General features: G+C 38.8%; 1 protein-coding gene across 1 annotated transcript in view; it reads left to right on the top strand.

Moving 5' to 3' along the window:
• The window catches only part of LOC126174858 (general transcription factor IIH subunit 2), a 117495-nt gene that overhangs the window by 57768 nt on the left and 36806 nt on the right, over positions 1 to 22921 (top strand). Inside the window, exon 3 of the mRNA XM_049921255.1 lies at positions 6276 to 6404. Coding sequence (XP_049777212.1) covers positions 6276 to 6404 — 129 coding nt within the window. The remainder of the gene's footprint in view (positions 1 to 6275; positions 6405 to 22921) is intronic.

The raw sequence follows: 22921 nt of genomic DNA, 5'->3' as shown, positions 1-22921 counted from the left end.
AATGCTCCATGAAAAAGTTCACGACAGCTGGAAATGGTGGGGATCCCTTGGCCGTGCCATCTGTCATCTCATAATATTCGTTGTGATACATGAAGTATGTTGTTGCTAAGGCGTGGTGGAACACCGTGCTGATCTCAGGTGGAAAATGTAGGGCCGATGTTGGATGTTTTGGTTGAACAGAAGGCAGGAGGCCAGCGTGGGTCTTTTAGTGTACAGGCAATCTCACCAACAGCTTTCACTATCCTGCACTCAAGAAAGCGGTACTGAACACATTAGTACACAGGCAAAAGATTGCTGTATGTCTGATGATAGCCATTTAATGCTTTCAAGTGTCATTGATGAAATGTCATGAATCGGCAGAAGAGGCCGAGCCAGCTTCATTCCTTCCATTCTCTGGAGCAACTACTAGCAAGACTGGGAGTGTGCTGAAGAGACGTGGACTGAGACCAGTGTCCCAGACCACCTCCAAGATAGAGATACATTACACCCTGTTAAAGGCAACATAGGTCTTCCAGGTTCCTGACATGTATGGTGTCCCCTGTGGATGTGGTAGTATTTACAGAGGTCAAACTATACCCTCTGTTGCCAAGCATTGTGCAGAGCATTCACGACACATCAGACAAATATAACTTGAAGAGGTGGCTGTGGCTGAACACTGCTTAGAAAATGGGCCTAAAATACAATTTGAAAAAATAAGTGTTTTTGCTCAAACCACATCGTACTGGGATTATGTTATCAAAGAAGTTGCCAAATTTAGAATAAACAGCAACAGTCTTAACAGAGACCAGGGGTACGCACTTAGTAGGGCATAGGGTGAGCTTTGGACATTGAGGGAAAGCAGAGACGTAGGCTTGGTGCTTGTAGGGACACAGGAGTGGCAGTTTCAAACATGGCACTGGCCACTTGCACCATGTGACACCACTCAGTAGGACAGAGCCACTATGAACTGCCCAACTCACTTTCCGTGCATGCGCCACTCCGGCCCTCTCTGGAAGATTTCAGATGTTGCCATTATATTTATATAAGTGATCCCTGTGTCAGCCCCGACAGTCATTGATTTCAACTCCTGAAGACAATGGCGGAGGCAGCTATCGAAAGCTCGATTGTTTTATTCAAAATGACTGAGAAGATTTTATTGAAGCGTGCCACCACGAAACACTCCGAGGACAGTTGGAAAGTTGACCAGTGCTCCTTTATTGAAGGAAGATTTTTCATTTGTGCTAATCTGCTCCTGGCCATAAGATTTATTTTTTCTGCAAATCTTCCCTTGAGAAAAGCACTAGAATGATGAAATTGTCAGCTCCAGAAAACTTTAGGGTGTTTCTTAAGGGCATATGAGAAAATTTCATTGTAAATACAAATGGTGAAATTTATTTGTGTACAGACTTTCATTTTAAAAATATTTACAAATTGTTTGTCAAGCACTCAGTTAAGATTTGAAGCATTGTGGGGTCGTTCAACTGCCATAAACAACTGTAAATTAAGACATTCAACTTTTCCTTTATTTAGTGTTAATGGAGTGAAATGTAATCCTGTCAAAGTTGTAAGTTGTGTGCTTTTTGAGCAAAGGCCAAAATGTATAACACTGGTTTCATGAAATACCGTATTTACTCGAATCTAAGCCACACTTTTTTTCCGGTTTTTGTAATCCAAAAAACCGCCTGCGGCTTAGAATCAAGTGCAAAGTACGCGGAAGTTCTGAAAAATGTTGGTAGGTGCTGCCACAACTAACTTCTGCCGTCGATTATATGTAGCGCTACACAGGCATGCTCTGCAGGCACTAAGATAAATACTGGCGCCAAAACCTGTGTTTCAGTAAATAAATTTAAAAAAAAGGTGGAAGACGAGCTTTTTTCTCCGCCCCGAGTTTCGACCACTGCATTTTCATACATTATTCAACAAAGTAAATACAAATTCCGTATTGTTCATCATCAAATGTAGCAGCATTTCAATGTACTACGAAAATCCGACTGGCAAGACTGTTTGGGATGTTTGTTAATATGGCCAACTGTATGATTCTCTTCCCCATAAGAATAATACGAATATAAACATTTTGTCATGTATTCTTTTGTGTTTGCTGCTATCTCATTTAAATCCTGTCTGCCTAATAAACTACGAAACTAGAGTGAGACAACAGCAAACGTGGAAGAATACACATATCATGTCATGTTTATATTCATATTATTCTTATGCCTAATAGTGATACAGTCAGAAATGAAGCACGGCAATTGACTAGATTTTTAAATCTAAGATGACTAATTTCTGTGCAGAATGTAATGTACTAAAGAGGCGTCTACAAAGATTTTCAAACGGAGAAAAATTTTCGCTAAACTCTCGTTCAGAACATCTATCATACTCAATCTGTTATTTGGTTCTTGATGATCATTATCAAAGAAAGCAGCAGTGTGAGTAACAACAAATAGCAGTCTCTTGCCATTGTTTCGCTAATAAGACTATTCCTCTTTTTTTTTTTTTTTTTAAGCAGCGGTTGCACGCACAAAAGCAAGCCATGCCGTGAGCGGCGACAGGTCGTAAACACTCATTATCGGAATGTGACAAACAATGCATGACACAGTATAGCAATGCATTTTTAGCTTAGAGTGACGTAAACACCTATAACAAAGAGAACGGCACTTATCTGATCAAAGAAAAATAAGCAATCAATTCAAACCAGACGAAGCACGTGAAAAAGGAAGGGTACCTGTATAAATACGGACGGAGCACCTGACGCATAGCAATGGCTACCTGGTAAAGCTTAACTGCTAAGCTTACGACTCGAACCAAACTACTGTAGCTGTATCGTCATTCATTTGATCTAAATTATGTCTCCTTTGTTTTGATTTGGAGATGCGGCCTAAAACTTTTCTCTCCCCTTGAATTTCGAGTCTCAAATTTCAGGTGCGGCTTAGATTCGGCAAATTTTTTTTTCCATGATTTCGAGTCTCATTTTTCAGGTGCGGCTTAGATTCGAGTGCGGCTTAGATTCGAGTAAATACGGTATGCTTCTGAATTCACAGTACATGGAATTACATTGGAAGTAAAATTAATAGCTAAAAAATTCATAAAACCTATAAAGTCTTAAGTAGGAAGTCAGGAATTCTCTTTCACAGAAGTGCAGTTTTATTAGATGAAGCACTTCCACTAATCGTACATTGGAAATACTGAAATATTAATGATATGTACTGGATATTGTTGGTATTGAAGTCACTGATCAAATCCACTAAATATCTGACATTTTATTACCACACTTCTCAGTACAAACACTGGTACTGTATGAAGCTTTTGTTTTCTAGAATTTCAGACTCAATCATTGTTCTCTCCGTCTCTATTCAGCTGGATTTGAAGACAATTTAAAGATAATTTTCTTGTATTACATGCCTGCTTAAATTGTAGCTCTGTTTGAAAGTTGCCATCAACTCTTTTGACTGTAATCTTTTCTTCATTCAAAACCAGTGGCATGTACATATTTTGTTACCTCCTGTAGATTAAAACCGAGTGCCAGACTGGAGCTCAAATATATGCCCTTTGCCTTTCGTGGGCAAGTCCCCCTACCAGTTGAGCTATCTGAGCACAGCTCATGAATTTGAAAGATAAGATATGAGGTACTGGCTGAAATAAAGCTCTGAGGGTGGTTTGTGAGTCGTGTCTGGATAGCTCAGTTGGTAGAGCACTTGCCTGTAAAAGACAAAGGTCTCAAGTTTTAGTCCTGGTGTGGCACACACTTTTAAACTGCCAGATAGTTTCAGATCAGTGCACACTCCACTGCAGAGTGAAAATTTATTCTGAAGATATATTTTGCTTCTGAAAAATATGTCTTCTTTCACTTCTCCGTACTTCTTTGACTACACCCATTATGCATCATTTGGATTTTTGTTGTATCTTCAATGGCACCAAGTGGCTCTGTGGCACTCAACATTTCTTCAGGTGGATTATGCCTTAAATGTTAGCCATAGCAGTTTTAGGACTGGATACTGAAGTCTGCATTTGCGTTCATCTCCCACAACGCATATCCCAGTAGGCAACATTGACAATACAAGGCAGTGTAATTATAGACCCAACAAATGTGTTACATTTATCATCTCTGCCAATGAATTAAAAAGATGTACAGAGTTCCTCATAATTTTTCATTCTTCAGTGTGTGTTGATTTCAGCAGAAGAGCTGCTTTTTGTCAAAAAAAGCCATCATACTGAAGCGCATGCTATTTTCAAGAATTCAAGTTGATATGTATTGGTGAGATATGACTGTAATTCTGCAGACTGATTTTATATATATGGAAACACACACTTTGCTCTACTTTCTAAACACGTAGATACAGTGTATTCAGTGCAGAATTTTAAAGCAACGCCTTTCCCTGTGCACTATTTCAGTTTAATTGTGTAATTAATTATTCACAATGTTTTAAAAATAATTCTATTTAAATAATACAGTTTTGCACCTATTTACTCCTATTACCAAATTTCTTGTTGTATCATCCAGAATGTGGAAAATTAAACTGTTACCAATTAAAACACTTTGCATTTTCAGTATTGCACTGTTCAATATTTATAGATATAATTGCATCTATCACACCATTCTCTTTTCTATTGATTATTTATATTGTTTCCACAATGACAAACTCACCAGTTGTTAATTTTGAATTGGATCTTCTAATTTTATTAGAATTCCTTCGAAATACCTGCATAATCTTTATGTTTAATATCTAGTGCTTCATGATCTCTTCTTTTTGTCTGTCATTATTACAACTGGACTCTGCAGTTTTCTCCAAGTTTCAAACTCACCTTAAACTTACTAAATGCTCACGGCTCATTATTAGTCAACTCAGATTTAAATCTTAGCTTTTTTGTCCTTCTGAACCTCTTTGTGCCAAGCTGTTCTTACTCCAGGGATTGAAGTCTGTTTAGGATCATTACATTTTTCCTTTACCTGTTCCTATTTGTCTGTTTTCTCTATAGTAAATTAGTGTTTTTAATAAGGAATACAATTAGGCTCTTCTCATAAAGCCGAGCGCGCGCATACACACGCGCACACACACACACACACACAAACACACACACACACACACACACACACATATACACACACCAGTATCTGCAGCAAATTTCATCCTGCAGTTTCATCAGAATCTTGAGGAAACTTGTTATTCTATCTAGGTAAGAAGTATGCAAGAAGTCATGGACAAAATGGTTCAAATGGTTCTGAGCACTATGCGACTTAACTTCTGAGGGCATCAGTCGCCTATAACTTAGAACTAATTAAACCTAACTAACCTAAGGACATCACACACATCCATGCCCGAGGCAGGATTCGAACCTGCGACCGTAGCGGTCACGCGGTTCCAGACTGAAGCGTCTAAACCGCACGGCCACACCGGCCGGCAGTCATGGACAATGATTCAACTTTTTTGTGTGAAAATAGAACACTTGTTACCCTTTAATAAGGTAATTATTTCATCTCATTTCTTCAAATTCACTGACCTTTTTTTCCTTCATCTTGAGACTGTGGATTGAAAAGAAAGTCAAGCAGTTTTGAAAGCAACATTTATTTCAAGTTGCAAACAATACTTCAGAAACAGATGGACTCATTCTGTTCATGAAACTTTCCTTGAAGTTTCAGTACTACATCATGCCTTACACCTGCCACTGAATGACAACTTTGATCTAGCTCCAAGTTTTTTTCTTCTGTGAAGTACATTTGTAAAAACTTGGCATTTCCTTTTGTTAGAAAGAGAAGGGAGCCCCTCCTGTGGAATATTTTGTATTTTTATACAAATAATGAGTCATCTATATATCTAATTTGGTTGAAATTGCTTTGGACATTACAGAGAGACGCTTCGTTCCATATAGTAAGTGATATGTTTACCAAGTTCGCTTGAAATCAATCCAGTGGTTTAGGAGGTGATGTGGAACATACGATTTTTAAAAGTACATGTAGATATATTAAGCTGCTTGCATATCAATAAAGTTACATCACAAGAAGTAAATGTAACTGCTTTAGACAAAGAATTAAGTAGAAAAATATTATGTTGGTATATTCATGGTGAAATTTTATATGAGGAAGTGCTAAATGTAACAGGAACATCTCATTGAATTCTGTTTGTGATGTTTTTTAATTAAAAATGCTCTATAATGTAAATTCATGTCAAAAATGTTATGCAATAAGACAATGTCCTTCACATTTTAGGATAAATGTTAAGACTAGTTGTTAGAATGAAGGAATGTTATCGAGTTACTTCAGTCATATCTGTGTGTATTACAGTCTAATACTTTGTTTGCAGCTCTTGGAATCTTTCATCGATGAATTTTTTGACCAAAATCCAATTAGTCAGCTTGGTATAATCATAACAAGGAACAAGCGAGCTGAAAAAATTACTGAACTTGCAGGCAATCCAAGAAAACATATAAAGGTACAGTACTTTATAGTTTAGCTATTGAGAAATAAGGTAAAAGAAATACATTTCAATAAAATTACTGCTGTCAGCTGGTTGTTTTATTAGCGTTATTATGTTATTTAATTAACATAACTTTAATTTTTATGGTATGGATAACAGCTCAACACAAAGGTTATTAATAAATTCCATTTGATTGAATATTTGATGTTTAAAGTAAAACAGAAAAGAAAATATTGACTTTATATTGTGAGATTGTTTAAAGTTGAAAAAATTGCTAAAAATAGAAGCAGAGAACAAAGAGGAGAGTAAGCATAAATGAAAACTGCATTTGACAGAAATTTGATTATTTCAACTTCTTTGTATTAACATTTGTTTGATTTCTTATTATTTCTTGCTATTTTTTGTGTTCAGGATTTATTACCTTGTTTTGTAGAAGAGTATTTGCTCACTTTGAAATAGACAGCAAAGAAATCTACACATCTTGTATTGTAAGAAAGATCATTACTGCTTTGTACTAAAATGCAGCACAAGCTAATACCACATCAATTTAAAATGTGCCAGAGAAGAAGCATTAACAAAAATGGAGTTTATGTAATGAGAATAATATAACATGAATTTTCTGTGTGTGGTTGTGTTGTGAGTTCCTAAATTTGTAAACTTCAGTAATTTCAAGTTACTTATGACCACTAAATCCGAGATAATGCAGACCCAAGACAACACGAATAATCCAAAATACACAAACATTTCTTTTTAAGGTTTATAGTTTAGGCAGTAACCAGAAGTTTATTTAAATCAAAGCATTACTGGTTTCAGATTGATTACAGATCCACCTTTAGATAGCTCTTACAAATTCCCTTGCTTTCGACCTGGGGCCCCATTTTGTACTCATTGCTGGTTTTGTGCGCTAAGATAAACATCAAATTTTTCATTGTAAACTTATGATAGATTTCTTGTTTTTGACTTTCACAGAAACATTCATGAAGTCAATAGAACATGAAATGTGACAAAAAAAAACCTTTCAAATTAAACACATTTTTGGACAAGCACTGTGTGAGTGTTGTTAAATTCTCTGGAAGTTGCTTTAACACACACCATTCTGTTTTTTTATGGCAGCACACATGCTCAACACTTACAAAAACATGTCCCAGCTTCACACGAGAGACAAAACTAATAGCTTCAAAGATGAAATAGTAGTTAAAAATGCTAAGTTGCAGATGCTGTATAGAGTGTATGTTTTAAAACAAAGCTGTTATTTACTGTATTTATTAAACATGGCAGTTTTCACATTTGAAAGCCCAGTGCATTACTTATGCATTACTCTTCAGAAACAACAGGTTTGAAATTATCACCCTTTAGCTCCTAGAATAGGTTTATGCAGAAATATTGAATCAATCTCGTCAGCAGGCATTACAAGGATAGAATCTCCACCGTTACCTGAAGATGAAATGTTAGAGGTATGTCCAATGTGTGAATTGAGGCCTGCATTATCTCCCAGTGTAAAAAAATTATTCACATGAACTGTAGTCTGTTCTAAACAATATCATTTATTCTAATTATAGCTGAATACTTCGGGATTTGTTTTATATTTTTACAAAAAATGCTAACTGTGCATAGATGTCTGCAAACTTGTCCCTTATTCATAAGCAACTAGTTAGTGTAATTTTGTACTTTTCTGAGTAAGCAGTGTGTTATTGAAACAAAACATACCATTACTTAGCTGTCGAAAATGCCATCTTTTTAATGCTTACTGGGCTCTTCAGTGAACATTGATTGCAATTAACATGATCGTTAACTAGGGTGGTAGTACCTACAACCTTAGTATGTGTCCAGATTGATCCAGTGTTTATTCGGCTACAAAACCTGTTAGTAGAGGAAAACAAATTCTGTCAGATGCGCCTAAACCTTTTAGAATCTGCAGTATTCTGTGGAATAATGTGCTTGTAATAGGCTTCAGATTGAAGACCTCCTTTACTTCAAGCTGAAGAATCTGTATTACATTACAGTGTGACTGAGAGGAAGAATGTGAAGCATTACAGAAAAGAGTGAACGCTGATGATGGCACCATTGTTGTTGACTGTCACCTGGCATCCCACCAGAAAAATTTTAGTAATTGAGGGATCTAATTCTGCAGAATTGTAGACAGACAATTCAAGACCTCTGCAAAACCTTGGGAATAAGCTATGATGCGTGTGAATGTGTTATGTCAGGAGAATTGAACATAAAAAGGCTTTTGGTGAAGTTTGTGCCACAAGTATTTCAACATATTACAGAAGAGTCTGCCAGAAACTTAAACAGTAGCTTTAAGGTGATCCAAAATTTCTTTCAAAGGTTGTCAGTTGTACAAATTTCGGATTTATGGCTCTGACCCTGAAACTAAGTAGCAATCATTGCAGTAGAACAGCGTTTCTTCTCCCTTCAGCCAAAAAAAGCTCAAAACGTGGAGAGCAACTTTACGTCCTTTTTTGTTTATTTTTTATGTTGACATGGTTGTTTATAATGAGTTTGTCCTCCCATTCAGACAGTCAGTAAAGTGATCTATCATGATGTGGACATAAGGTGAAAATATCCACAGGTGGGGCATACACATGATCGCATGCAGCCTATGTTGTTCAGGAATTTTCAACTGGAAACAAGATGACAGTTGTCCCCCATCTACCGTACTCACCGCACATAGCTACATGTGACTTCTTCCTCTTCCTCAAGATGAAACCCAAGTTGAATGGTCAAAGGTATTATACATTGGAAGTGATTCGATCAGCACCTCAGATGGTTTTAAACGCACTAACAACAAAAGCCCCTCCATAAACCATGGACATTACCGTTGGTGGGGAGGCTTGGGTGCCTCAGCGATACAGATGGCTGTACCGTAGGTGCAACCACAACGGAGGGGTATCTGTTGGGAGGCCAGACAAACATTAAAACTGTGTGCTAGACCGAGACTCCAAATTGGGGCCATTGCCTTTCACAGGCAACTGCTCTACCAACTGAGCTACCCAAATACGATTCACAACCTGTCCCTATAGCTGTACTTCCATCAATACCTCGTCTCATACCTTCTTAAATTCACAGAAGTTTTCCTGTGAAACTTGCAAGATAAGCACTCCTGGAAAACGGGATATTGTGGAGACATGGCTTAGCCACAGCCTGGGTGATGTTTCCAGAATGAAATTTCAACTTTGCAGCAGTGTGTGCTGACATGGAACTTAACGTGTGCTGATATGGAACTTAACTGACACATTAAAAGGTTTGGAAGACAGGAGATGGGATACTGACAGAAGTAAAGGGGGGGAGGGGTTGTGGGTCATGCTAGGGTAGTTCAGTCAGTAGAGCACTGGCCTGCGAAAACCAAAGGCCGCGAGTTTGACTTGGTCTGGCATACAGTATTAATCTCCCAAGAAGTTGCATATCAGAAAATTTGGTGCTGGGACATGTATATCCCACATCTCCCCTGTTCGGTTGGCAGAAGAGCCAACACCGTGTTACTAGAGGAGGCCGAAATGCACGTGTTTTAGCTCACGCAGGCTGGCGTGAGGAGGGAAGGACTATACTGACGTGAGGTCTGGAACATGACAAGGAATTAGAATTCAGAAAGCGGACGTAATTAGTTTGATACTTAACTTTAATCCATTAATTATGAATGTTACTCTTGACGGTACATGATTCACAATATTACCTGTTCAGGATACGTAGTAACTGAATATGGCGCCTTGCTAGGTTGTAGCAAATGACGTAGCTGAAGGCTATGCTAAACTGTCGTCTCTGCAAATGAGAGCGTATGTAGTCAGTGAACGTCACTAGCAAATTCGGCTGTACAACTGGGGCGAGTGCTAGGGAGTCTCTCTAGACTAGACCTGCGGTGTGGCGGCGCTCGGTCTGCAAATCACTGATAGTGACGACAAACGCAGGTCCGACGTATACTAACGGACTGCGGCCGATTTAAAGGCTACCACCTAGCAAGTGTGGTGTCTGGCGGTGACACCACATCCCCAATATCCTTTCTTCCAGGAGCTCTAATCTTGCAAGTTTCGCAGGAGATTTTCTGTGAATTTTGGAAGTTAGGAGACAAGGTACTGGTGGAAGTAAGGATTTGGGGATGGGTCATGAGTCATGCTTGTATAGCTCAAAATTGTTAGAGCACTTCCCCACAAAAGGCAAAGGTCTTGAGTTCAAGTCTCGGTCTGGCACACAGTTTTAATCTGGCAGGAAGTTGCAGAGTGAAAATTTCATTCTCAGATGTAATAATTGTAATTAATATATTTCAGGAATTTTTGGACACCATCTTATATGTTCAATTATCACAAAATATGCCATGGACATTGTGCTCGACTTTTGCTTGTCATACCTTGAAATTGTTTGAGCAGTGTGTCAAGGACTTGTAACGTTCCTGTGGTTGTCAACCTCTGGCTGTACACTTGAACAACAGCCATGTTCACAATATCTCTTATGACTTCTGATTACTCTGTAAATCTGGATTATTTATTTCCCAGTTAATCCTTTGACAGCAGTTGAATTGCTCTATGCTCTGGATGTGGTGTTGACACCTACAACAGCTCAGTGTCAACATGTAGTGGTGCAGTCTACTGCTGTAGAAGTTTTGAGGCATATGCTTGTTTATCATTGAACTATGAGAGATTTTGAGGTCTATTTGATTACAGTGGTACTGGCAAACTCGCACTACACTTCATCGTTTTATGTGAACCTAAAAGATAGTGTGTCATTTACTGCTTATGACCATATGACTGTTTTAGTTTTATGTTAGTGATTTTGAGCAGACCATACAGATGGCATTTCAGTTTGCAGTAGACGACTTTGTGAAACCAGCAAATGACGTTACAATGTACATCTAATAATTTCTGTTGCATCTGTGTTTTCTTGCTTTGCTGTGATACTGTATTGTTGTTACAGACTGCAGTAAGCACAGTGAATATCATAAATAAATACTCGTAACTATCCCAGTGCCTGTCCAAAGCCTGGAACAGTAAAAAGCCGAGAAACGGTGAGCATGTTGGAAACATTCACGAACACAAAAATATTTGCTAATGCACCACCTGAAGCACAGCTGCATTTACTTTCTCAGCTCAGTCAGACCATTAAGGTACATGTTCACTTATTTGTTCCTAAGTCAGTAAATCAGTTTGATGCAGTACCTTAACTGTGGTATAATAAACTTAAATGAATTAGTGGCCTGCAAACTCTAGTCATTAACTTCAGTAGACTGCTGTTGTGAGCAGCCAGTCATTTGTCTACTTCTTTATGCCACTTAAAGAAAACCTTGTCTTATTAGCTGTCTCCCATTGGTCTTATTTTTGTTGCCTTCTCACAATGATGGAACACCCATGGAGCTCCAGGGTCATTGTAAGGTAGAACTTCAATTTGGAGAAGGTCTTCAGAGTCTTACCAAAGCATTTAACATTGCATAATCTCTAGAAAACTCAATATGTTCCAAAATATCATTTCTGTGACAGACTAACATTATAAATGGACTGAAAGCACCATGCTGATATATCTTGCACAATTTTCACGACATACGTATGTCTAAGTTTTAAACATAGTCAGATCACCAGTTGAAATTTCTTGGTTTTTATTAATGGTTTGTTTATGTAGTTTCTGTCAACTTGAAAACCACATAAATCTGATCATGTGTGTGTGTGTGTGTGTGTGTGTGTGTGTGTGTGTGTTAAAATTTGCATTGATTATTTCCCCTGAGATGCAGGTTGGTTTATGCAATTTTTGTCAACATGAAAACCACAAAATTCTGATTTAGGAGTGTTAAAATTTGCATAGATTATATCACCTGATGTATACAGAATAAAAAGCAGTGTGAATAACGGAAGCTTCAGACATAGTCAAATATTTTATGGTGAATGTTTTGTATGTATATTAAAGTATTCAATAATATTATGTAATTGTATCTAAAAACAAAGATGATGAGACAGGTATACACTCGCACACACACACATATCCATCCGCATATATATATATATATATATATATATATATATATATATATATATATATAATAGAGGGAATCATTCCACGTGGGAAAAATATATTTAAAAAGAAAGATGATGAGACTTACCAAACAAAAGCGCTGGCAGGTCGATAGACACACAAACAAACACAAACATGTGGGTTTTGGGAGAGGGTAAGGAGTCATTCCAGTCCCGGGAGCGGAAAGACTTACCTTAGGGGGAAAAAAGGACGGGTATACACTCGCGCACACACACATATCCATCCACACATATACAGACACAAGCAGACATATTTAAAGACCAAAGACCAAACCCACATCCTTTCGTCTTTCCCTCTCCTTCCCTCTTTCCTGATGAGGCAACAGTTTGTTGCGAAAGCTTGAATTTTGTGTGTATGTTTGTGTTCGTTTGTGTGTCTGTCGACCTGCCAGCACTTTCATTTGGTAAGTCACATCATCTTTGTTTTTAGGTATATATATATATATATATATATATGCGGATGGATGTGTGTGTGTGTGTGTGTGTGTGTGTGAGTGTGTGTGTGTGTGTATACCTGTCCTTTTTTCTCCCTAAGGTAAGTCTTTCCGCTCCCGGGATTGGAATGACTCCTTACCCTCTCCCTTAAAACCCACGTCCTTTCGTCTTTCCCTCTCCTTCCCTCTTTCCTGACGAAGCAACTGTTTGTTGCGAAAGCTTGAATTTTGTGTGTATGTTTGTGTTTGTTTGTGTGTCTATCGACCTGCCAGCGCCTGTGTTTGGTAAGTCTCATCATCTTTGTTTTTAGATATATTTTTCCCACGTGGAATGTTTCCCTCTATTATATTCATATTATGTAATTGGATAGATAAAAATCTACTCACCAAGCTGCAACAGAATAAACACATAAAATACTGTTGTTATAGGCAAGCTTTCAGTTCCAGTGGCTCCTTCTTCAGGCAGAAGGGTTGAAGGGAAAGAAAGAAGGGTGAAGGAAAATGACTCAAGAGCTCTAGGAAAATGGTTAGGTTTTGGGAAAGTCATCCAGAATCACGGGTCAGGGGAAACTTAGCGTACGGGATGAGAAGGAAAGACTGATTGTTGGGGACTGCATCAGATGAGATTTGAAAACCTGAGAGCTTAAAGGTGAAAGACAGGGTAATATGCAAGACAGAGGTTACAACTAAAACATCGTGCATGAGTTAACAAGAGTGAGAAGCTAAGAGCATTGTACATGACAGAGTTGAGAGGGGCAGTGAAAAGTAGATGGGAAAAGACAATGGACGATGTACAAAACTAAAACGGAGTGAAGCAAAGAGTGAAGTGAGAAAAGTGTAGAGAAGTTGAGACCAAAGAAAGCAATGTAAATTAATACCAGGTGGGTGGCGAAAACCAGGGACACGTTTTAAAGCTAGTTCCCACCTGCGGAGTGCTGAGAAACTGGTGTCTGTGGGAAGAATCCAGATGGCATGTGTGGTGAAACAGGCGTGGGTGTCATGAATGTCATGTTGTAAAGCATGCTGCACAACAGGCTATTTTGAGTTGCCATTATATACCCTCTGCCTATGCCCATTCATCCTAATTGGAATTTGATGGTAGTCATGGCGATGTAGAAGGCTGAACAGTGTTTACATAATAGCTGGTATATGGTGTGTCATTTCGCAGGTGGCTCTCCCTTTGATTCTACATGTTTTGTCAGTTACAGGGCTATTATAGGTGGTGGTAGGAGGGTGCATAGGGCAAGTCTTGCAACAGGGATGCTCACAGGGGTAGGAGCCATAGGGTAGGTAGATAGGTGCAGAAGGAGCGTAGGGTCTAACAAGAATGTTGCGGAGATTGGGAGGGCAATGGAAAGCTGTGTGGTGGGCAAAATTTCAGGCAGAATGGATCTCATTTCAGGGCATGATTTTAGGAAGTCATGGCTCGGGAAAAATCCAGGAATTTTTTAGAATTCCGGAAATTATTCATTGTTTTAGTTTTCAGTTAAATTTTTGTAATTTTGTGTGGTAAGAACCGATATTCTAACAAAGGATATTACAGTGTCCCACTACTGCAGAATAATTCTTCAACAATAAAACATAAACGAGAGAAAAAAGCGAAAATAACTTGAATTGCAAAGGAAATACACCATACACAACAACAACACACAGTGTTCATGCAAGCATCTGCCAACAGCAAAATGTGTCAAAGGCTTTAGGAGGACTATGCAATGCTTCAAAACAACAAATTGCCTCCAATGAGCATGAAGTCACAACTGTTTACATTAGATTTGTTTTAGCAGTTACGAGTGGGTGCATGCGCAGTTGAGTCGCATTTGAGTAGTAGATTCTCCTGCTTCTGGCTACAGGAATGTGGCTGTTGGCTGTGCAAGCAGTCGCAGCAAGCGGCTAGATGCTACCGGGAAAAGGGGGCGCCAAATTCATATTCTTGAGGAAAAAAGCTTGTTTCACAAAGTGCCTAGCATCCAGCGCACGTTTGTCTATCGATTATTCATATGAATATAATAGAGGGAAACATTCCACGGCAAATGTCTGCTTGTGTCTTGTATGTATGGATGGATATGTGTGTGTGTGCGAGTGTATACCTGTCCTTTTTTCCCCCTAAGGTAAGTCTTTCCGCTCCCGGGATTGGAATGACTCCTTACCCTCTCCCTTAAAACCCATATCCTTTTGTCTTTCCTTCTCCTTCCCTCTTTCCTGACGAGGCAACCGTTGGTTGCGAAAGCTAGAGTTTTGTGTGTATGTTTGTGTTTATTTGTGTGTCTATTGACCTGCCAGCGCTTTTGTTGGATTATTCATATGATTTTGAAACGCTTCCCTGTTGGTTTTTGAACATTTTTGAACACATTTTAAGTTGATTTCTGAATTAATCATTAGTTGATGTTTGAATGTGTGCATAGTGTACTTGATGTCTCTGTCAGGAGAATCCTCGTCGCATCCAGAAATAAAGTTTCCGCAGACAATAGGGGACGGGGCTATACGAGCTGAGCAGAGTAAAGCCAAAACGGATAAATGCCGATCGCTGTGTGATTATGTGGTTGATTGGGTTTGTGAATGATCAGCGTTGTTATAATTACTAGTGACATCCATAGATTCAGACTACCAGAATGTAAATAAACGACTGACAGGAATAACAGGTGAGCAAGATTAAATATTATCTTCTCGGTATATCCAAGAAAATCAAATTTTGACAGAAATTTTTTGGCCAGATCGCTACACTAGTAAGGACCAGTTGTACAGTCCCCGGCTAGCAGCCACTTAAGTTCTGTTCTGAAAGTAACGCGGAAAACGTGTTGTACGAACGTGTAATAACGCCTAACCGGAAAATAATTGCGGGATAACTAAACCTGTGATTCTGACAGGGTTAGTAAAGTTAATCGGCGAACAAATTTTGACAATGGCAGGAATAGCTACAGAATTGGTGATGGAAATATTGTTTGTTAGAACGAGGAAGGAGAAAAATGGGGACATCACAAAAATTATGAAAGGATAAAACAATTCCAAATTTATATAAAAATTTCGTAATACTACTGTTCGATCTCATGCTTGAGAAACTGGTGCATATGAATGAAATGTGAAACTATTTCCTAACATAAAGCTTTTTGCTTGTAGTTGGCCTAATAGGCATTTGATATTGGTACTTCATGAATTACATTCTGTTGTGTTATAAAAATGGCCAAATGTGCCAAAACAGTCTCGTTTATTCGGCGTGTGTCACAAAATTGCTGCAATATTAGAAAGGCCTCTTTTGTTTTATCTAGCAGACAGTGATAAAATAGACGTAATCAAATCGAGAAACCACACCAGTCTTGGGTTTTATTTGTGTCAGCAGTTGCTTCAGTATTAGATAGCAACATTTCAATTTTTCATGTAGCAAAACGTTTGACAAACTCTGATGAGGTAATAGAAAGGAAAGTACACCATGTAAAGCTGTAGCAAGATTAGAGAGAAAAAAAATACTAGGAGCTAAAAATTGAAGAAATGTGTAATTTCTTGCTTATCTCTTGTCTTTATTGGTTTTATGTATCCTATATTTAATTTTATGTCACACAAAACAGCAAGTTATTAGCTAATAGCAATAAAGAGTGCAAATTTTCTGAAGAGGTCTTGTTCTCCCGATTACAAATAATCCCATCCACTATTAATTGCGAGATTTTTTTTTTAAAGAGGGGTAGGCCTTCAAACCAGCCGACTGGGAGTGGGAGATGCACCACAGGACATTTCAATTTCTACTGTCCTGAATATAGTTTGATAGCATATACGTGTTTCAATTCCACCGAGCGAAATACAGTGATGTGCGATAGAAGAATGGTTTATGAAGAGGTGTGGCACTGAACTTTGGCACACGTAAGACCAAATAATATGTCTTACATTTCCTCGAACACATATGTTTTATGTTTCAGACTTTTCAGAAAGATGTGCGTTATGAGATGAACATATTTTTGAAAGTACGATTTTTTTGGTATTGACCTGGTTTGCAAATATCGTAGATCTGGGGCTGATGCGCAGAGCAGTCTGAGCAGTAGTGGGTAGTCTCCACGTGACCCATGTTTACATTTAGTGATTTTGCTGTTACCCTTCATTAACTCTCACGTCAAATGAAAACAAAATGAATATCTGTGGCCGGGAGCTATCAAGTGAATTAAAATACATTCACATAATTACGGAAGGCTAAAATATGTCACTAGTTTCAGATTTTATTTTATTTCCACCTCTCTGACAGTCAAGCATTAATCGTCTTGTGGAACAATGAAGTTATTTTTGTCTGTTTGCTAAAGAAATTTGACTTTTATTAACCTTTTCCGCAGAGGCAGTCAATGTACGAGAGTCACTCCAAAAGAAATGCACACCGCTTTTGTAAAAATACAGTTTTCATTCTGCATGTGTGAAAGTTTTACAGTGTGTAGATACATCCTTCCCACTTGTTTTCAAACTTAGTTCAACCTGTTTTCATGAGTGGCGCCGTCACAGCATGTCTTCAAGATGGCTGCTACACTTGACGTTCGTCTGAAGCAACGTGCTGTCATAGAATTCCTCTGCTGTGAAAACGAGACTGTGGGAAACATCCACAAGAGGTTGAAAAAGGTGTATGGAGATGCTGCCGCCGGCCGCGGTGGCCGTGCGGTTCTGGCGCTGCAGTCCGGAACCGCGGGACTGCTACGGTCGCAGGTTCGAATCCTGCCTCGGGCATGGGTGTGAGTGATGTCCTTAGGTTAGTTAGGTTTAAGTAGTTCTAAGTTCTAGGGGACTTATGACCTAAGATGTTGAGTCCCATAGTGCTCAGAGCCGTTTGAACCATTTTTTTGAGATGCTGCTGTCGATCGCAGTATAGTTAGTCGGTGGGCAAACAGGTTACGTGATGCAAGTGGGCACGGCAATATTGCGGATTGTCCTCGCAGCGGCAGGCCTCGTACTGCACACACTCCAGACAATGTGCAGAGAGTTAACTAATTGGTGACTACTGACAGATGCATCACAGTGAATGAATTGTCATGCTACGATGGGGTAGGGGAAGGAAGTGTTTGCAGAATACTTACTGAAAGTGTTGGCGTTAAAAAATGTTTGTGCCAGGTGGGTTCCAAGGATGTTGATAGTGGCTCACAAAGAAACAAGAAAAACGGTTTGCTGTGAACTTTTGGAACAGTATGAGAATGGTGGAGATGAATTTCTTGGAAGAATTGTGATGGGTGATGAAACATGGCTTCATCATTTTTCACCAGAGACGAAGAGGCAATCAATGAAGTGGCATCATGCAAATTCACCCAAGGAAAAAAAAATTCAAAAACCACACCTCCTGTTGGAAAAGTTACGGCTACGGTGTTTTTCGATTCCGAAGGACTCTTGCTTGTGGACATCGTGCCAAGTGGAACCACCATAAATTCTGATGCATATGTGACGACACTGAAGAAACTTAAAGCTCGACTGACCCGTGTTTGACCACATCGGCAAAAGCAGGATGTTTTGCTGTTTCACAACAATGCACAGCAACACGTCAGTCAAAAAACCATGGAAGCGATCACAAAACTCTGATGGACAACACTGAAACACCTGCCTTACAGTCCTGACCTGGCTCCATGTGACTATCATGTCTTTGGGAAACTGAAACACTCTCTTTGTGGAACAAGGTTTGAAGATGATGACTCCCTTGTGCACGCTGCCAAACAGTGGCTGCAACAGGTTGGTCCAGAATTTTACCATGCGGGTATACAGGCACTGGTTCCAAGATGGCGTAAGGCAGTTGAGAGGGATGGAAATTATGTGGAGAAATGAAAATATTGTTCCTAAAGGATGTATCTACACACTGTATAACATTGAAACGTGTAGAATAAAAGATGGATTCAAAAAAATAGTGTGCATTTCTTTTGGAGTGACCCTCGTATTTGAAACGAAATGTTTAATTCCACAGTACTGGCTAGTTTCATCTGTTTGCTGCATTTCAGGTGCACGTTTTCATCTTTTAGCACGTATGGTATTATGCCATAATATAGAACCAAACATGATATAATAGAGTAATGGTGCTCCAACAAAATTTACATCCTGAAAACCACACTGAAAAGCTTAATATCAAGTCGAGGTCTGCTTCATTGGGAATCTGGACATACGAATGTGCACTTTTAGTATGCACTTTAAATGTGCACATCTTAGTATTATTCACGATATTCTGAAGTATCCTCTGATGTCTGGTTTCTTTTGTGACATAATGTATGATGTTTCAATGTTTTACACATACGTACATACGGGCTTCCTACGTCATGATAGTTGCGCAAGCGCGTTGTCGCCTGTTATCTGCGCTTTCTGGCAACTGCTGAAACGAACCTATTTCTAACAGGTTGCGGGAAAATATTGTGAATGGTGGTTTGAAAAGCGTTACTTTCAAAGTAAATATCATTTTACATAAGTTGAACTATGTGCAAGAATGTACCATGAATGTATTAAATCACAGAGCATTTGACTCTCATTTAAATTCAGCTCTTTGATGACGAGCCATTTAGAAGAATTTCAAACCCTGAAAATCAGACATTTATGTCATTATTAAAAATTTTATTGGCTCATTTGTGTGATATATCTTAAAGTGTAACACACGCAAAAAAGATCAACATTATATGCGGAAGCTTAGCTTCTCTTGCAGCTTATTAACCTTAGAGACCAATATTATATGTGAAAGCTTTGCTTTTCTTGTAGAAACACCATGTGTATTAATTCAAACAATTAACTTACCCTGTTTGTGTGTTCGTGCTACTTAACAGTGATGTTGCTGTTGGCTGATATGCTCTGAACATCCACTGTCATCGGCTGGCAAGATCATGTGAAATGAGCTATGATGCTTACAAAAGCGCATTGCAATCTCGATTTCAATGATTTGGAAAGTAACATTCTGTGTTTGGTGGAATTCCAATGTATACTTTCGTAATACGAAAATACGCAGTGTACATGTTGCTGCACATCAAAGATATTTCCAAAACGTATCTTTTTTCGGTGAGTTTCGTTTTCTAAAGTGCCGGGAAATTCTACGCCCGTGTATAAAACCATAACCATTCAAAGGATTGATAAGGGAAAATATACTGTCACTTAACACGGATAAAGCATGTTTTCACCTGGGAGAAAGTGTATTTTTAACCGGGAAATCCAGGAATTTGTTTCCTTGTCCGCGTATACACCCTGAATTAGGATGGCATAGGCAGAGTGTATATATTGGCAACTCACAATATCCTGTTCCGGAGCACGCTCTACAACATAACATTCGTGACCTCAGCACCTGTTTCACCACACACGCCATCTGGATTCTTCCCCCCGAGACACCAGTTTCTCAGCACTCCGCAGGTGGGAACTAGCATTACAACATGTCCTTGGTTCTCGCCACACATCTGGCCTTAATTTACTTTAATTTCTTCCTGCTCATCTTTTCTTCGCTGTAACTACTCTTTGCTTCAGTCTGTTTTAGTTTTCTCTTATGCATCTATCATTTTCTTTCCCGTCTATTTTTCACCATCCCCTCCCACCTCTGTCATGTACAATGCACTTAGCTTCTCGCTCTTATTAACTCGTGCACCATGTTTGAGTAGTAATCAGTGTCTTGCATATTACCCTGTCTTCCGCCTTTAAGCTCTCAGGTTTTCAAATCTTATCCGATGCAGTCCCCAACAATCAGTCTTTCCTTCTCATCCCGTAGGGTAAGTCTCCCCTGGCACGTGGTTCTGGGTGACTTTCCCAAAATCTAACCCTTTTCCTAGACACCTGCAGTCTTTTTCCTTCACCCTTCTTCCTTCCCCTTCAACTCTTCTGCCTGAAGAAGGAGCCACTGGCTCTGTAAGCTTACCTATTACAACAGTCTTTTATGTGAGTGTTCTGTCGCCGCTTGATGAGTATATTTTTTGTCTCCAATTAAATAATTTTATCAATAATAGATTGTTTTTGTTGTTACAATAATATTATTTGCATGAGGCAAGAGGCCTCCACAAAATGTGCAACTGTCTCTGAAGCTTCCATTATTAACAGAAGTTTGTATTCCATATAATATCAGGTGAAGTAACCTGTGAAAATTGTAATCCACATTGTTTCATATTTTTAATTGGCATTGCCATAGAAGATCAGTTTTAAAGTACAGAAAAGTTCTTTTTACCAATAGGATTGGTGCATAATGTCCTGTTACTCAACAGTCTTTCTTCTCGTATCCTCGTTCATGATTCTTCAGACCAGTTCTGGCTAGCAACATGTACTCATATTGTACATTTTCGTCAGTGCTAAATGACCACCAGTCACTTTTCCATATGAAATTTAGCTTCTTCTGTTGTGTTCTATTTACTTATTCTGCACTTTTGCCTTGTTTCCTAATAGATATTTGGTATAGGCTCCAGAAATTCCAACTTTGAACATTTCTATCATTCTTCAAATATGTCACCAAGAGTAGCAACTGTTGACAGCAGTGGACATTTGGGGTTCATCTTCTGACTGATCTGAGAATGGACTTTGCTGAGGTGGGGTAGCTTGAGTGCCTGTCATGGTGCAGCCACAATGGAGGTATACGTAAGAGTTTAAACGTGATTCCTGAAGAGGGCAGCAGCCTCTTCAATATTTTCAGGGGCAACAGTGATTAACTGACTAGGCTGGTATTGTGAATGGCTGAAAGCAAGGAGAAACTACAGGTGTGATTTTTCCTGAGGGTCATATAGATGTTCTGTATGCTTAAATGATGGTTTCATTCTCTGGGGTAAAATATTCCATAGGTAAATAAAGTCTCCCATTCAGATCTCCAGGTGGGGCTACTCAGAAAGGTATAGTTATCAGGAAAAACAAATCTGGCATTCTAGAAGTTAAAACTTGAAATTTTAGGTCCCTTAATCGGGTATGGAGTTTGGAGGATTTAGAAAGGGAAATGGTTAAGTTGATGTTAGATGTAGTGGGAATTAGCGAAATGCGGTGGTACAAAAAACAGGGACTACTGGTCAAGTGAGTTCAGGGCTATAAACATAAAACAAAATGGGGTTCTTGTTAGAGTAGGTCTAATAAGGAATAAGAAAAACAAGTAAATGAGGGAGCTACTATGAACAGTATAGTGATTTCATTATTGTAACCAAGATAGAAGGAAAACATCCACCTGAGCTGTACAAGATTGAATGCCATTCACCTCGACAGATGATGAAGAGATTGAAAAAACTTAATGAAGAGATAAAAAATTATGCAGATAGTTAAGGGTTGTGAAAATTTAGTTATTATAGGGGTCTAGAATTTGATAGTATGAAAAGGAAGAGTGGAAAAATAGTAGGAGAATATGGACGGGGACCGAGTGAGGTGGTGCAGTGGTTAGCACACTGGACTTGCATTCGGAAGGATGACAGTCCAAAGCCACATCCGGCCATCCTTATTTAGGTTTTCTGTGATTTCCTTAAATCGCTTCAGGCAAATGCTGGGATGGTTCCTTTGAAATGGCGTGGCTGACTTCCTTCCTCCATCTTTCCCTAATCTGATGGGACTGATGACCTCACTGATTGATCCGCACTGATTGGCCCACTTCTCCAAATCAACCAACCAATATGGATTGGGGGGGAAGGAAAGTTAAGATGAAGCAGTCTGATGTAATTTTTCACAATGCGTGATTTAATCATCACTAACACTTGGTTTACGAATCATGAAAGAATGTTGTATATGTGGAAGGGGCCCAAGACATTGCAAGATTTCAGAGTGATTATATAATGGTAAGACAGAGCTTTTAAAACTGTATTATAAACTATAAGACATTTCCAGTGGCAGATGGCTCTGACCATGATTTATTGGTTATTAACTGTAAGCTAAAACTTCAGAAATTGGAAGAAGGCAGGAAATTAAGGAGATGTGATAAGTTGAAAGAACTGGAGATTGGTTGGTTAGTTGATTGTGGGGAGAGGGGACCAAACAGTGAGGTCATCGGTCCCAGTGCTAAAGATTATTGTGTGTTTCAAAGGGAGCATTAGGCAATGTTTGACTGAAAAGGGGGAAGGGAATACTGTAGAAGACAAATGTATTACTTAGAGAGATGAAATAGTGGATGCAGCACAGAATCAAAGAGGTAAAAAGACAAGGCCTAGTAGAAATTGTTGAATAACACAGG

Source organism: Schistocerca cancellata, chromosome 3 (assembly GCF_023864275.1).
Source record: "Schistocerca cancellata isolate TAMUIC-IGC-003103 chromosome 3, iqSchCanc2.1, whole genome shotgun sequence".
Lineage (NCBI taxonomy): Eukaryota > Metazoa > Arthropoda > Insecta > Orthoptera > Acrididae > Schistocerca > Schistocerca cancellata.
The sequence above is the reverse complement of the archived record's forward strand: the minus strand, read 5'-3'. Positions and strand labels throughout refer to the sequence as shown.